Source organism: Piliocolobus tephrosceles, chromosome 17 (genome assembly GCF_002776525.5).
Source record: "Piliocolobus tephrosceles isolate RC106 chromosome 17, ASM277652v3, whole genome shotgun sequence".
Lineage (NCBI taxonomy): Eukaryota > Metazoa > Chordata > Mammalia > Primates > Cercopithecidae > Piliocolobus > Piliocolobus tephrosceles.
The window spans coordinates 2,601,605-2,613,861 of NC_045450.1; the positions used below are offsets into that span (position 1 = coordinate 2,601,605).

At 53.1% G+C, this 12,257-nt stretch overlaps 1 protein-coding gene across 2 annotated transcripts in view; it reads right to left on the bottom strand.

Annotated features, from left to right (window-relative positions):
- RAB11FIP3 (RAB11 family interacting protein 3) overlaps positions 1-8,621 on the bottom strand; it is a 101,831-nt gene extending 93,210 nt beyond the window's left edge. The window contains exon 1 of one of the 2 annotated variants that reach the window (XM_023189128.1): positions 7,498-8,621. In XM_023189128.1, coding sequence (XP_023044896.1) covers positions 7,498-8,211 — 714 coding nt within the window. In that variant the 5' untranslated portion in view covers positions 8,212-8,621. The remainder of the gene's footprint in view (positions 1-7,497) is intronic. The other variant, XM_023189129.1, reaches the window with a different exon arrangement.
- Positions 8,622-12,257: the final 3,636 nt, after the last annotated feature.

The window sequence follows — 12,257 nt, forward strand, 5'->3', positions numbered from 1 at the left end:
TTTTTCTTTTTTGAGACAGAGTCTCACTCTGCCGCCCAGGCTGGAGTGCAGAGACCGGATCTCAGCTCACTGCAAGCTCCGCCTCCCGGGTTTATGCCGTTCTCCTGCCTCAGCCTCCCGAGTAGCTGGGACTGCAGGCGCCCGCCACCTCGCCCGGCTAGTTTTTTTGTATTTTTTAGTAGAGACGGAGTTTCACCGGGTTAGCCAGGATGGTCTCGATCTCCTGACCTCATGATCCGCCCGTCTCGGCCTCCCAAAGTGCTGGGATTACAGGCTTGAGCCACCGCGCCCGGCTGTTTTTGTTTTTTGAGACGGAGTCTCTCTCTGTCATCCAGGCTGGAATGCAGTGGCGCAATCTCCACACACTGCAAGCTCTGCCTCCCAGGTTCACGTCATTCTCCTGCCTCAGCCTCCCATGTAGCTGGGTCTACAGGCGCCTGCCTTTGCACCCGGCTAATTTTTGTATTTTTAGTAGAGACAGGGTTTCACTGTGTTAGCCAGGATAGTCTCGATCTCCTGACCTCGTGATCCGCCCGTCTCAGCCTCCCAAAGTGCTGGGATTACAGGTGTGAGCGACCGCACCCGGCCTGTTTTTCTTTTTTAAGACAGAGTCTTGATCTGTCGCACAAGCTGGAGTGCAGTGGTGAGACCTCAGCTCACTGCAACCTCCACCTCCCAGATTCAAGCAGTTCTCCTGCCTCAGCCTCCCAAGTAGCTGGGATTACAGGTGCATGCACCACACCCGGCTAATTTTTTGTATTTTTAGTAGAGACAGGGTTTCTTTTTTTTTTTTTTTTTTTTTTTTGAGGCAGAGTCTGGCTCTGTCGCCCAGGCTGGAGTGCAGTGGCCGCATCTCAGCTCACTCCAAGCTCCGCCTCCCGGGTTTACGCCATTCTCCTGCCTCAGCCTCCCGAGTAGCTGGGACTACAGGCGCCCGCCACCTCGCCCGGCTAGTTTTTTGTATTTTTTTAGTAGAGACGGGGTTTCACCATGTTAGCCAGGATGGTCTCGATCTCCTGACCTCGTGATCCGCCCGCCTCGGCTTCCCAAAGTGCTGGGATTACAGGCTTGAGCCACCGCGCCCGGCTGGGCTAGTTTTTTGTATTTTTTTAGTAGAGACGGGGTTTCACCGTGTTAGCCAGGATGGTCTTGATCTCCTGACCTCGTGATCCGGCCCGTCTCAGCCTCCCAAAGTGCTGGGATTACAGGCTTGAGCCACCACACCTGGCCGAGACAGGGTTTCACCATGTTGCTTAGGCTAGTCTTGATCTCTTGACCTCGTGATACGCCTGCCTCGGCCTCCCAAACTGCTGGGATTACAGGCGTGAGCCACCACGCCTCGTCTAATTTTTGTATTTTTAGTAGACAGTAGAGTTTAGGTTTTTGCCATGTTGGCCAGGCTGGTCTTAAACTCATGACCTCAGGTTAACTGCCCACCTCAGCCTCCCAGAGTGCTGGGATTACCGGTGTTAGCCACTGCTCAGGCCATCCTCAACAATTCTGAATTTTCCTGGGGACAAGTAAACCTTAGGTTTCCACTAACATATACACCTGCCAGGCCAGTGACCCACGCTTGTAATCCCAGCACTTTGGGAGGCCAAAGCGGGCGGATCACGAAGTCAGGAGACCGAGACCATCCTGGCTAACACGGTGAAACCCTGTCTCTACTAAAAATACAATAAATTAGCCAGGTGTGGTGGCATGTGCCTGTAGTTCCAGCTACTCAAGAGGCTGAGGCAGGAGAATGGCATGAACCCAGGAGACGGAGCCTGCAGTGAGCCAAGACTGCGCCACTGCACTCCAGCCTAGGCGACAAAGCGAGACTCCGTCTCAAAAAAAAAAAAAAAAAATTTAGCTTCTACCCCAATATGATCTCAATTGTGTACCTTTATGGACAGTCACCTGTGTGTCTGTGTCTATGTATAAAAAAGGTCTAGGCCAGGCATAGTGGCTCACACCTGTAATCCCAACACTTTGGGAGGCCGAGGCAGGTGGATCACTTGAGGTCAGGGGTTTGAGACCAGCCTGGTCAACATGGTGAAACCTCGTCTCTACTAAAAATATAAAAATTAGCCAAGCGTTGCAGGCCTGTAGTCCAAGCTACTCAGGAGGCTCAGGCAGGACAATCACTTGAACCCAGGTGGTGGAGGCTGCAGTGAGCTGAGATTGCGCCACTGCACTCCAGCCTGGAGGAGAGAGCAAGACTCTATTAAAAAAAAAAAAAGGCCGGGCGCGGTGGCTCAAGCCTGTAATCCCAGCACTTTGGGAGGCCGAGACGGGTGGATCACAAGGTCAGGAGATCGAGACCATCCTGGCTAACACGGTGAAACCCCGTCTCTACTAAAAAATACAAAAAACTAGCCGGGCGAGGTGGCGGGCGCCTGTAGTCCCAGCTACTCGGGAGGCTGAGGCGGGAGAATGGCGTAAACCTGGGAGGCGGAGCTTGCAGTGAGCTGAGATCTGGCCACTGCACTCCAGCCTGGGCAACAGAGCGAGACTCCGTCTCAAAAAAAAAAAAAAAAAAAAAAAAAAAAGTCTGAAAAGAAATGTACTAAAATAATGGTGATGTTGTTTTTCTCAGGATAGTGGGATTATTGGTCATTTTCTGTTTTATATAACCCAAGCTTCATTTGACTTTTAGCAATTCAGTCAACATGTAGACCCAGAACACATACACTCATCTGCTCACGTTACGTGGACGTAACAAGCCACGTCCACACAGATATCCCACTCCTACATAGACGTCCCTCTCCTGCAGACACATGCTCCCACACATCTCACCACACACATATTACACACACACACATTACACACATCACATACATAACTGCTCACACACACACACATGCTCACTCTCATTCACACACACCTTCACTCAAATTCAAGGCTAACAGACTGGAAATGACACAGGGCAAATAAAAGGTGATGCCAGGCCAGGCACTATGGCTCATGCCTGCAATCCTAGCACCTTGGGAAGCTGAGGCCTGAGGAGGGTCACTAGAGCCTAGGAGTTCAATAATATGCCTGGGTAATATCACTATACTATACATCGTCTCAACAAAAATAAATTTTTTTAATGTTTGTATTTTTAGTTGAGACGGGGTTTCACCATGTTAGCCAGGATGGTCTTGATCTCCTGACCGCGTGATCCACCCGCCTCAGCCTCCCAAAGTGCTGGGATTACAGGCATGAGCCACCGCACCCAGTCAATTTTTTTAAATTAGCAGAGCATGGTCATGCCCGCCTATAGTCCCAGCTACTCAGGAGGCTAAGATGGGAGGACTGCTTGAGCCCAGGAGGTAGAGGTTGCAGTGAGCTGAGATCTTGCCACTGCACTCCAGACTGGGTGACAGAGTGAGATCCTGTCTCAAAACAAACAAACAAAAAAGGTGCAGTCTAATGTCCCCAGGAACTTTCTACTGCCACCAGTGGCGGTGCTGGAATAAAAAAACGTAGGGAGATCTGAGCATCCACACTTCCTTCAGCAGCCTATTTCTGCAAGTACTGAAGACACTCAATGCCTACCAAGGTTACTGAAGGACATTCTCTGAAAAGAATCAGTGGCTATTAAAATACAAATGCTTAAGTGACTGTAAAAATAACACGTAAAGTCATAATCTTTAAAAACAAAACAAAATTAAAGTAACCCTTTCTCACAACACTCTTATTTGTTTTACAATCTCTGCTTCATGATGGGCGGTAGTAAATATAAAAGCATCAGTCCTCGCAGCATGAAAGGGTTATGTCAATCTGCAGAGATGGTTGAAGCCTTAAAAATCACCTATTCCAACTTCATACCTAATTCCTGGATGCATCTGACTATAAATTCCTGTTTCAAGAAAATATAACCAGAAAGCTCCACTTGCTCCTTTCATCTGCTGATTCCTGCTAACATAACACTGTGTTACATTATACCACACCTGATCTATCACCAGATGATGTAATTAGATCCAAACACACCATGACATTGCTAAAGAAAGAGGGACACAAAAGCCACCTGTATTATGAATAGGAGCTGCTTCTATTAAAAATTCAGATAATCCATTTAAATAATTTAAAATGCTACTTTCATAAACAGATTACACAGAAGACACTGAATATGATACCTCTGAAAATTTGATAAAAATTAAGATACTTGGCCGGGCGCGGTGGCTCACACCTGTAATCCCAGCACTTTGGGATTACAAAGTGGCGGGTGGACACCTAAGGTCAAGAGTTCAAGACCAACCTGGCCAACATGGAGAAACCCCTTCTCTACTAAAAACACAAAAACTAGCCAGGTGTGGTGGCAGGCGCCTGTAATCCCAGCTACTCAGGAAGTTGAATGAAGCAGGAGAATCGCTTGAACCTAGGAGGCAGAGGTTGCAGTGAGCTGAGATAAAGCCATTGCACTCCAGCCTGGGCAACAGAGCAAGCAAGACTCCATCTCAAAAAAAAAAAAAAAAAAATTAAGATAATCTAGTTGTTATCATCAAGGACGGTAATGTGACTGGACTAAGAGTCTCTCATGTGTTCAATATTTTGAAATCTCAAGGTAGAAAGTACAAAAACTTACAATCTTTATTGCTGTTATCCAGTTTATCTGAACTGTTCCCTAGGGTTTTTTAAAAAAATCATTAATGTTTTCAAAAGAATCGATATATTTTGGAAATATATACTGAAGCATTTATGGAAGAAATGATATAATGTCAGGAACCCACTTCAAAAGTCATCTGGGGGTAGTAAGTGGGTAGTTTACAGATGAACCAAGACTGCTGAAACTGAGGAATGGCTACAGGGTTACACAACATGAAAATCAACCTTTCTTTACCCTGTAAATTATCTGCTGCCAAACAGTAACTTAGCTTGAAGAGATCAAGAGCTCTCCTCCATTCCAGGAAGCTGGTCCAAGTTCAGGCACTCAGATCATACCCAACATTGCTTCTTCCTAAGCCGTCCAGAAGAACAGACAGAAGGAGTAACACCTCAGGAGATCCCTTCCACTTTCCCATCCTCATCAAACCCCAAGTCATCCAGTCCTTGCCCCCAGCCTTCGAATTCCACCAAGAGCTGTCAGAGTGAAGAATTTTGTCTCATTTCTACTTTGTGATGACAAGAAAGCTTAGCCCCAAATAGCAATCCGAAGTTTTTCCCACTGTGATCATTAAGGGAGGTTATGACAAAAGCAGTTTCTCAAATAAAAAGAATTGTATGAAAGTCAAAAAGTTATTATCACAATAGGGATATTGTGAGTGACCACATCTAAGAAGAGGCATCTAAGGTCTAAGAGCCAAAAGATCTAGTTCTACCCCTGTGAGGCCTTGGGAGAGCTATATTAACCTTTCTGGGTTTCCGGTTTCTTACCTGCAAAGTGGGGATGAATCACGCTTGCCTACCATCTCAGAGAACCGTGGTATAACCCAGTGGAAACATACCTGAGTCTCACAGAAGCTCTCTATCAAAGTTGGGTTATGGGCCGGGCGCGGTGGCTCAAGCCTGTAATCCCAGCACTTTGGGAGGCCGAGACGGGCGGATCACGAGGTCAGGAGATCGAGACCATCCTGGCTAACACGGTGAAACCCCGTCTCTACTAAAAATACAAAAACTAGCCGGGCGAGGTGGCGGCCGCCTGTAGTCCCAGCTACTCGGGAGGCTGAGGCAGGAGAATGGCATAAACCCGGGAGGCGGAGCTTGCAGTGAGCTGAGATCCGGCAACTGCACGCCAGCACGGGCGACAGAGCAAGACTCCATCTCAAAAAAAAAAAAAAAAAGTTGGGTTATGGTAACAAGGAGCAAAGGTGATACTCTCCTGCCTTCTTTGCTGTACTAAAGCAACAGTAGGTTTGGGAGAAGACACAGCGCACCAGCCAACAGCAACCAAGGGAGATCAAGGTGCTCTCCAGCCCAGGGTCAAGAAAGAAATGCAGCAAAACACCTAGACCAGCAACCACCATCCACACTGACCATGCAGGAAAGTATCAGTCACATATTTTACTGCCCATTAGAGTAGGCGGAAAACTATCCTGACAATATCCCAACTGGAGCTAAGCACATGAGCAGTGCAGGCTGCTCCACAGGCACCTGTCTGTATACCTTCTTAGTGTGAACTCAGCAAGGAACCCTGATTTATCAGGACCCTGTTTTTTGTTTTTCTTGAGATGGAAGTCTCGCTCTCGCCCAGGCTGGAGGGCAGTGGCACAATCTCAGCTCACTGCAAGCTCTGCCTCCTGGGCTCACGCCATTCTCCTGCCTCAGCCTCCCAAATAGCAGGGACTACAGGTGCCCATCACCACACCGGCTAATTTTTTTGTACTTTTTAGTAGAGACGGGGTTTCACCGTGTTAGCCAGGATGGTCTCGATCTCCTGACCTAGTGATCCGCCCGCCTCGGCCTCCCAAAGTGCTGGGATTACAGGCATGAGCCACTGCGCCTGGCGATCAAGGTTCTTAATGTTATGACTGACACCCTAAATAGCAGTGTGCCAATTTTACCTCTTTTCTTACAGACCTCTTGGCTTAAACATGCATATGTACTTGAACACCCACTTACCAGATGTCTGCATGTGTGAGAAGTCAACAAAATACAAAAAACTGACAGATGCACCTTAAGGATTTCCTACAAAGTAAACTATTTAAAAGTGAGCGCTGGTATTATTTGATGTCCACCGGGTTATTGGCAGAACACACACCGCCCTGCTGTTATCTCCACTTAAACTTATTAAGTGCTGAGGTAGATAGGAACAACTGCATCTTCCGGCCACCTTCCCCCCAGGAGCAGGCGCCCTGAGGACCGCGTGGACCCCTACCACACTGTATTGTGCGCAGGGCCTGTCCACGCATTTCACCTCTCCTACTAGAGTGGAGGTGGCCCTAGTGGAGTTCTGCTAGACTTCTGTATTTGCCAACAAGCTCAGAGGCTCATTCCCTTCCTCCCCAAAGGCACCAAAGTAAAACTTCTTGATTCCAGGACCTTCTACAAGCATCGACTGTCTCCCAAACAATAAAAGATGATATCTAAGTAGAAAAGATGTCAACGACACACAGTAAAGTAATTGTGCTCAAAATAGGTAGCTATCAGGAGGATCTCAAGGGGTCTGGGCAGCCTGGCCTCTGCGCTTCGAACTTGGGTAAATTCAGCCGAGCAGTATCTGGGCCCTCGGGTGAGGGAATCGCGGGGAACTTTTTCATTCAGGGGCACGTCGATCAGGCACCCTGGGGAGGGGGGGTGGCCCAGGCCGGGAGCTGACCTCTGTAAGATCCAGCTGACGAGGCGATGGGGGGATGGGAAGAAACTGACTCCCCAGAATAGAACCTCCTTTTAAGAAGGGACTCCAGTGAAATTCAACCAGAAATCCAGGGCCGAAGTGATGAATAAGCAGTAAAAGCAGGACCCGCAGGTCTCAACAGTGCCTTTCCCGCCTCCAGGGGCCGCGTCGACCGGTCCCACATCAACCCCGCAGGCCGCAGGCCAGCCCCGCACCTGCCCGGTTCCCACGCCCCGGCCCGGGCCGCTCCGTACCTGCTCTGCCCCGTAGACCGTAGCAAACTGGACGAAGTCCTCGATGCGGACGAAACCGTCCCCATCACCGTCCAGGGCATCGAACACGGCTCGGAGGCGGGGGCCGTCCTCCTGACTCCCCGCGGGCTCGCTCGGAAGGGGGTGGGTCTGGCTGAGATCCGAGGGCTGCGGCGGGGACCCGGGACCCTCCTCCAGCGCCAGCTCGCCCGCCGTGGGCGCGGGGAAGGGAGAGAAGAGGTCGACCTCGCCCCGCGCTCGGTGGCTGCTGCTGGACCCCTGCAAGCGGAAAGGCGCGCGCTCCGGGCAGCCCGGGGGGCCACACTGCTCGGGCTTCTCAGTCCAGGAGAACAACGGGTCGAGTTCTGGAAGCGGCGCCTCGGAGCGGGGCCCTGGGCCCGGGGCTTCCGGGCTCTCGAGCTGCCCCAGCGGGCCGGAGCGCGGCGGCGGGGTGGGCGCCCCGGGGTCCCGCTGGCCTCCCTCCAGCCCCGGGGCCGGCCTGGCGCTCCAGCGCGCCCCGCCATCCGCAGCGGCTCCGGGCGCAGGCTCATCCAGGCCCGGGGGCTCCGGGTCGGGGCCGGCGGCAAGCGCTACGAGGCGTAGCTCCGCAGGGCCCGGCGCCGGCTGCGCCGCCCCCGGCCCGTCCGGCTCGCCCGGCTCCGGGTCGGGCCCCGGCGGCTCCGAGCCCGGGGGCGAGGCCGGCGGGGCCGACGCCATGCTCCCGAGAGGCTAGTGGTGCGGAGGGCGCGGGCGACAGACAAAGGCGCTCAGGGCGCGGCGGCGGGCGCGGGCATCCCCTCGGCGGCGCGGGCGGGCGCGCGCGGGGCGCCCGGGCTGCTGGGGCTGGCGCTCGGGCCCTGCTCCGTCCTCGCCCATCTTTGCGCCGCGCCTCAGCTGCCCTCGGCCCGGCGGCGCGGGGGGCGCAGGCCCATGGCGACGGGGCGGCCTAGGAGGGCGGCGAGGGGCCGGGGGGCGGGCGACAGGGGACCGGGGACCGAAGAGACCGGAGGCCGCGAAGCCTGTGAAGCAGGATGAGCAGACTAAGGAGGCTGAGGCTCCTGAGGTACCCGGAGAACTAACGCCGCCGCCGCCGCCGCCGCCGCCCCGGCCCCGCCCTCCGTCGGGCCTGACGTCAGCACGTCCCGGCGGTGCCCCAGCCCCTCGCCGGCTTGTTATAAAGGCAGGCGCCGGGAGGGTCGCGGCAGTGCGGCGGCTGCGAGGGGGTGTTCTGCTTTGTTATATACGTCGTCTCGCCGGAGCTGGGGTCCCATCCCGCTCCTCGGGCGCGGGACGCGGGGGTGCTCCGAGGCTGCGAGTGGAGGCGTGACGTGACGTCCCTGGCAAGGGGCGCGCAGAGTCAAACCTTAGTTAGAACGGTTCCCGCCGTACAGCTACCAGCGGGCGCGACCGCGGCCACGACCCACGCATGGTGCGGACCAGTAAACGGCACCGCGCGGCGAGCGAGAGACGCACAGGGACATAGCGCCCTGGGAGCTGAGCCCTTCCGGGGTAAAGCGTTCTCACGTGGATGGGACCAGGCGGCTGCGCACTCCTGGCTCGCAGCCCAGCGGTCGCAGGTGCCCCAGGGGTTGCGGGGCGCAGACGCCGCAGAGGGCGAGGCCCAGCCCAGGCCCCGCGCTGACCTGACGGACGCAGGGTCTGACACGGAGTGCGGAGGGGCCCCGGGCACGCAGTCCATGTCCCTCGGAACCAGAGGCACGCGTGTCCACGCGCTAGGCCTTTCCCTTAAGCCTGTGACCAAGGTCTCCAAGACGCCCAGCGTTGGGACGGGCGCGGTGGCCCACGCCCAAGCAGGAGGATCGCTTGCGCCCGGGAGTTCGAGACCAGCCTGGGCACCAAAGCGAGACCTCGTCTCTACAAAAAAATAAGACTAAAGAAGACACCCAGCGTTAATCGCCCGTCTGCAGCCAGCCTCCCGAGCACCGTGGCCGCGTTTGACAACTGACCTCTGTGTCTGGGTGTCCCTGCCCTCAGAGGGACACAGAACCTCAGACAGGACCACAGCCCGGCGGCAGGCATGACGGTGGGACAGGCTAGTTAGGAGCAGGTGAGGCACTAAATTTAGCCTGTCCTGATTTGTATCAGGGAAATGATGAGCTTGTATTTTTACACACCTTGGGCACCAACACAAGATACAGTTTCATAAGCAGCTTTGGCAAAAATCAAAGGAACAGAACCTCTGCTTCCAAGTGTACGGTCAGGAGCAGCGTGTTAATTAAATGAGTCATCTCCCGTGGCAAAATCCCAGGGGACATGGGACCAGACTTTGTGAGGCTGGCATTGGGAAAAGGAAGGTGAGGGGTCCCCCTCCCCAAACTATATTCTCATTTTCTTGTAAGAGCTGTATGTGTTCATGAGGAAGATACTGCATTCGAAGAACGAAATCACCTCCAGCTTTGGCAAGAATTCAAGTTTGGGCTGATGCCTTTGGCCAGATAAAATTTTCAGAGGCAGTGATAGTGATGTGTCAACCTTTCTAAATAGGGATGTTAGTGTGGGTGAGGCAGAAACAGCAGGCTCCCTCTGCTTTTATGTGCTGGCGCTGCCAGAGGCAGAAGGCTGGCTTTCTGAGAGCAGAGGCCCGCACGCTCTGTCTGTGCCAGGGCTGGAAAACGTCCATTGCGTGCCCGGCTGGTGTCCTCCATGGAACCACAGCCTGGAAGCCTGCACCTCCCTGCCTGGACCAGTTAGAAGATGTTCATGAAAAACTAAAGAGACAAGTTCCCGTCTATCCGTCTGCTGTTCAGACCTCCTATCTGTGTCCCCTTGGTAGGCTGTGAGCTGTGGCAGTTCCTTTTTTTTTTTTTTTTTCGAGACAGGGTTTTGCTGTGTTGCCCAGGCTGCAGTGCAGTGGTGCGACCATAACTCATGGCAGCCTCAACCTCCTAGGCTCAACAGATCCTCCCACCTTAGGCCAGGTGCAGTGGCTCACGCCTGTAATCCCAGCACTCTGGGAGACCGAGGCAGGCAGATCACGAGATCAGAAGACAGAGATGGTGAAACCCCATCGCTACTAAAAATACAAAAAAAGGCCGGGCGCGGTGGCTCAAGCCTGTAATCCCAGCACTTTGGGAGGCCGAGACGGGTGGATCACGAGGTCAGGAGATCGAGACCATCCTGGCTAACACAGTGAAACCCCGTCTCTACTAAAAATACAAAAAAACTAGCCGGGCGAGGTGGCGGGCGCCTGTAATCCCAGCTACTGGGGAGGCTAGAGGCAGGAGAATGGCGTAAACCCGGGAGGCGGAGCTTGCAGTGAGCTGAGATCCGGCCACTGCACTCCAGTCCGGGCAACAGAGCGAGACTCCACCTCAAAAAAAAAAAAAATAAAATAAAATAAAAATACAAAAAAAAATTAGAAATTAGCCACCACCCCCAGCTAATTATTATTATTATTATTATTTTTTTTTTTTGAGATAGAGTCTTACTCTGTCACCCAGGCGGGAGTGCAGTGGCATGATCTCGGCTCACTGCAACCTCCGTCTCCCGGGTTCAAGTGATTCTCCTGCCTCAGCCTCCTGAGTAGCTGGGATTACAGGCGTGTGCCACCAAAGTCAGCTAATTTTTTGTATTTTTCATAGAGACAGGGTATCACCGTGTTGGTCAAGCTGGTCTCAAACTCCTGACCTCAAGTGATCTGCCCTGGTCTCAACATGCGTTTTGGAGGGTATAAATATTCAAACCATAGCCACCATCTTCTCTGTCGTCACGTGTTAGAGAAAAATTGTCTCTTCTGGGCCAGGCCTGGTGGCTCATGCCTGTAATTCTAGCACTTTGGGAGGCCGAGGCGGGTGGATCACGAGGTCAGGAGTTCAAGACGAGCCTGGCCAAGATGGGAAACCCTGTCTTTACTAAAAATACAAAATTTAGGCCGGGTGCGGTTGCTCACGTCTATAATCCCAGCACTTTGGGAGGCCAGGGCGGGCGGATCACGAGGTCAAGAGATCGAGAACATCCTGGCAAACATGGTGAAACTCCGTCTCTACTAAAAATACAAAAATTAGCTGGGTGTGGTGGCACATGCCTGTAGTCCCCGCTACTCAAGAGCCTGAGGGAGGAGAATCACTTGAACCTGGGAGACAGAGGTTGCAGTGAGACAAGATTGCACCACTGTACTCCAGCCTGGTGACACAGCGACACTCCCATCTAAAAAATTTGTGTATATTTTAGCCAGGTATGGTGGCGGGCACCTGTAATCCCAGCTACTCCGGAGGCTGAGGCAGATAATTGCTTGAACACGGGAAGTGAAGGTTGCAGTGAGTCGAGATCACAGCACTGCACTCCAGCATGACGGACAGAGTAAGACTGTGTCTCCAAAAAAAAAATTAGCTGGGGGCGGTGGCGGGTGCCTGTAATCCCAGCTACTCAGGATGAGCAGGGAAATCACTGGAGCCGGGAGGCAGAAGTTGCAGTGAGCTGAGATCCAGCCACTGCACTCCAGCCTGGGCAACAGAGCGAGACTATCTCAAAAAAAGAAAAAAGGCAGGCGTGGTGGCTCATGCCTTTAATCCCAACATTTTGGGAGGCTGAGGCAGGTGGATAACCTGAGGTCAGGAGTTCGAGACTAGCCTGGCCAACATGGTGAAACCCCTTCTCCACTAAAAATACGAAAACTAGGCCAGGCGCGGTGGCTCACGCCTGTAATCCCAGCACTTTGGGAGGCTGAGGCGGGTGGATCACGAGGTCAGGAGATCAAGACCATCCTGGCTAACACGATGAAACCCTGTCTCTACTAAAAATAC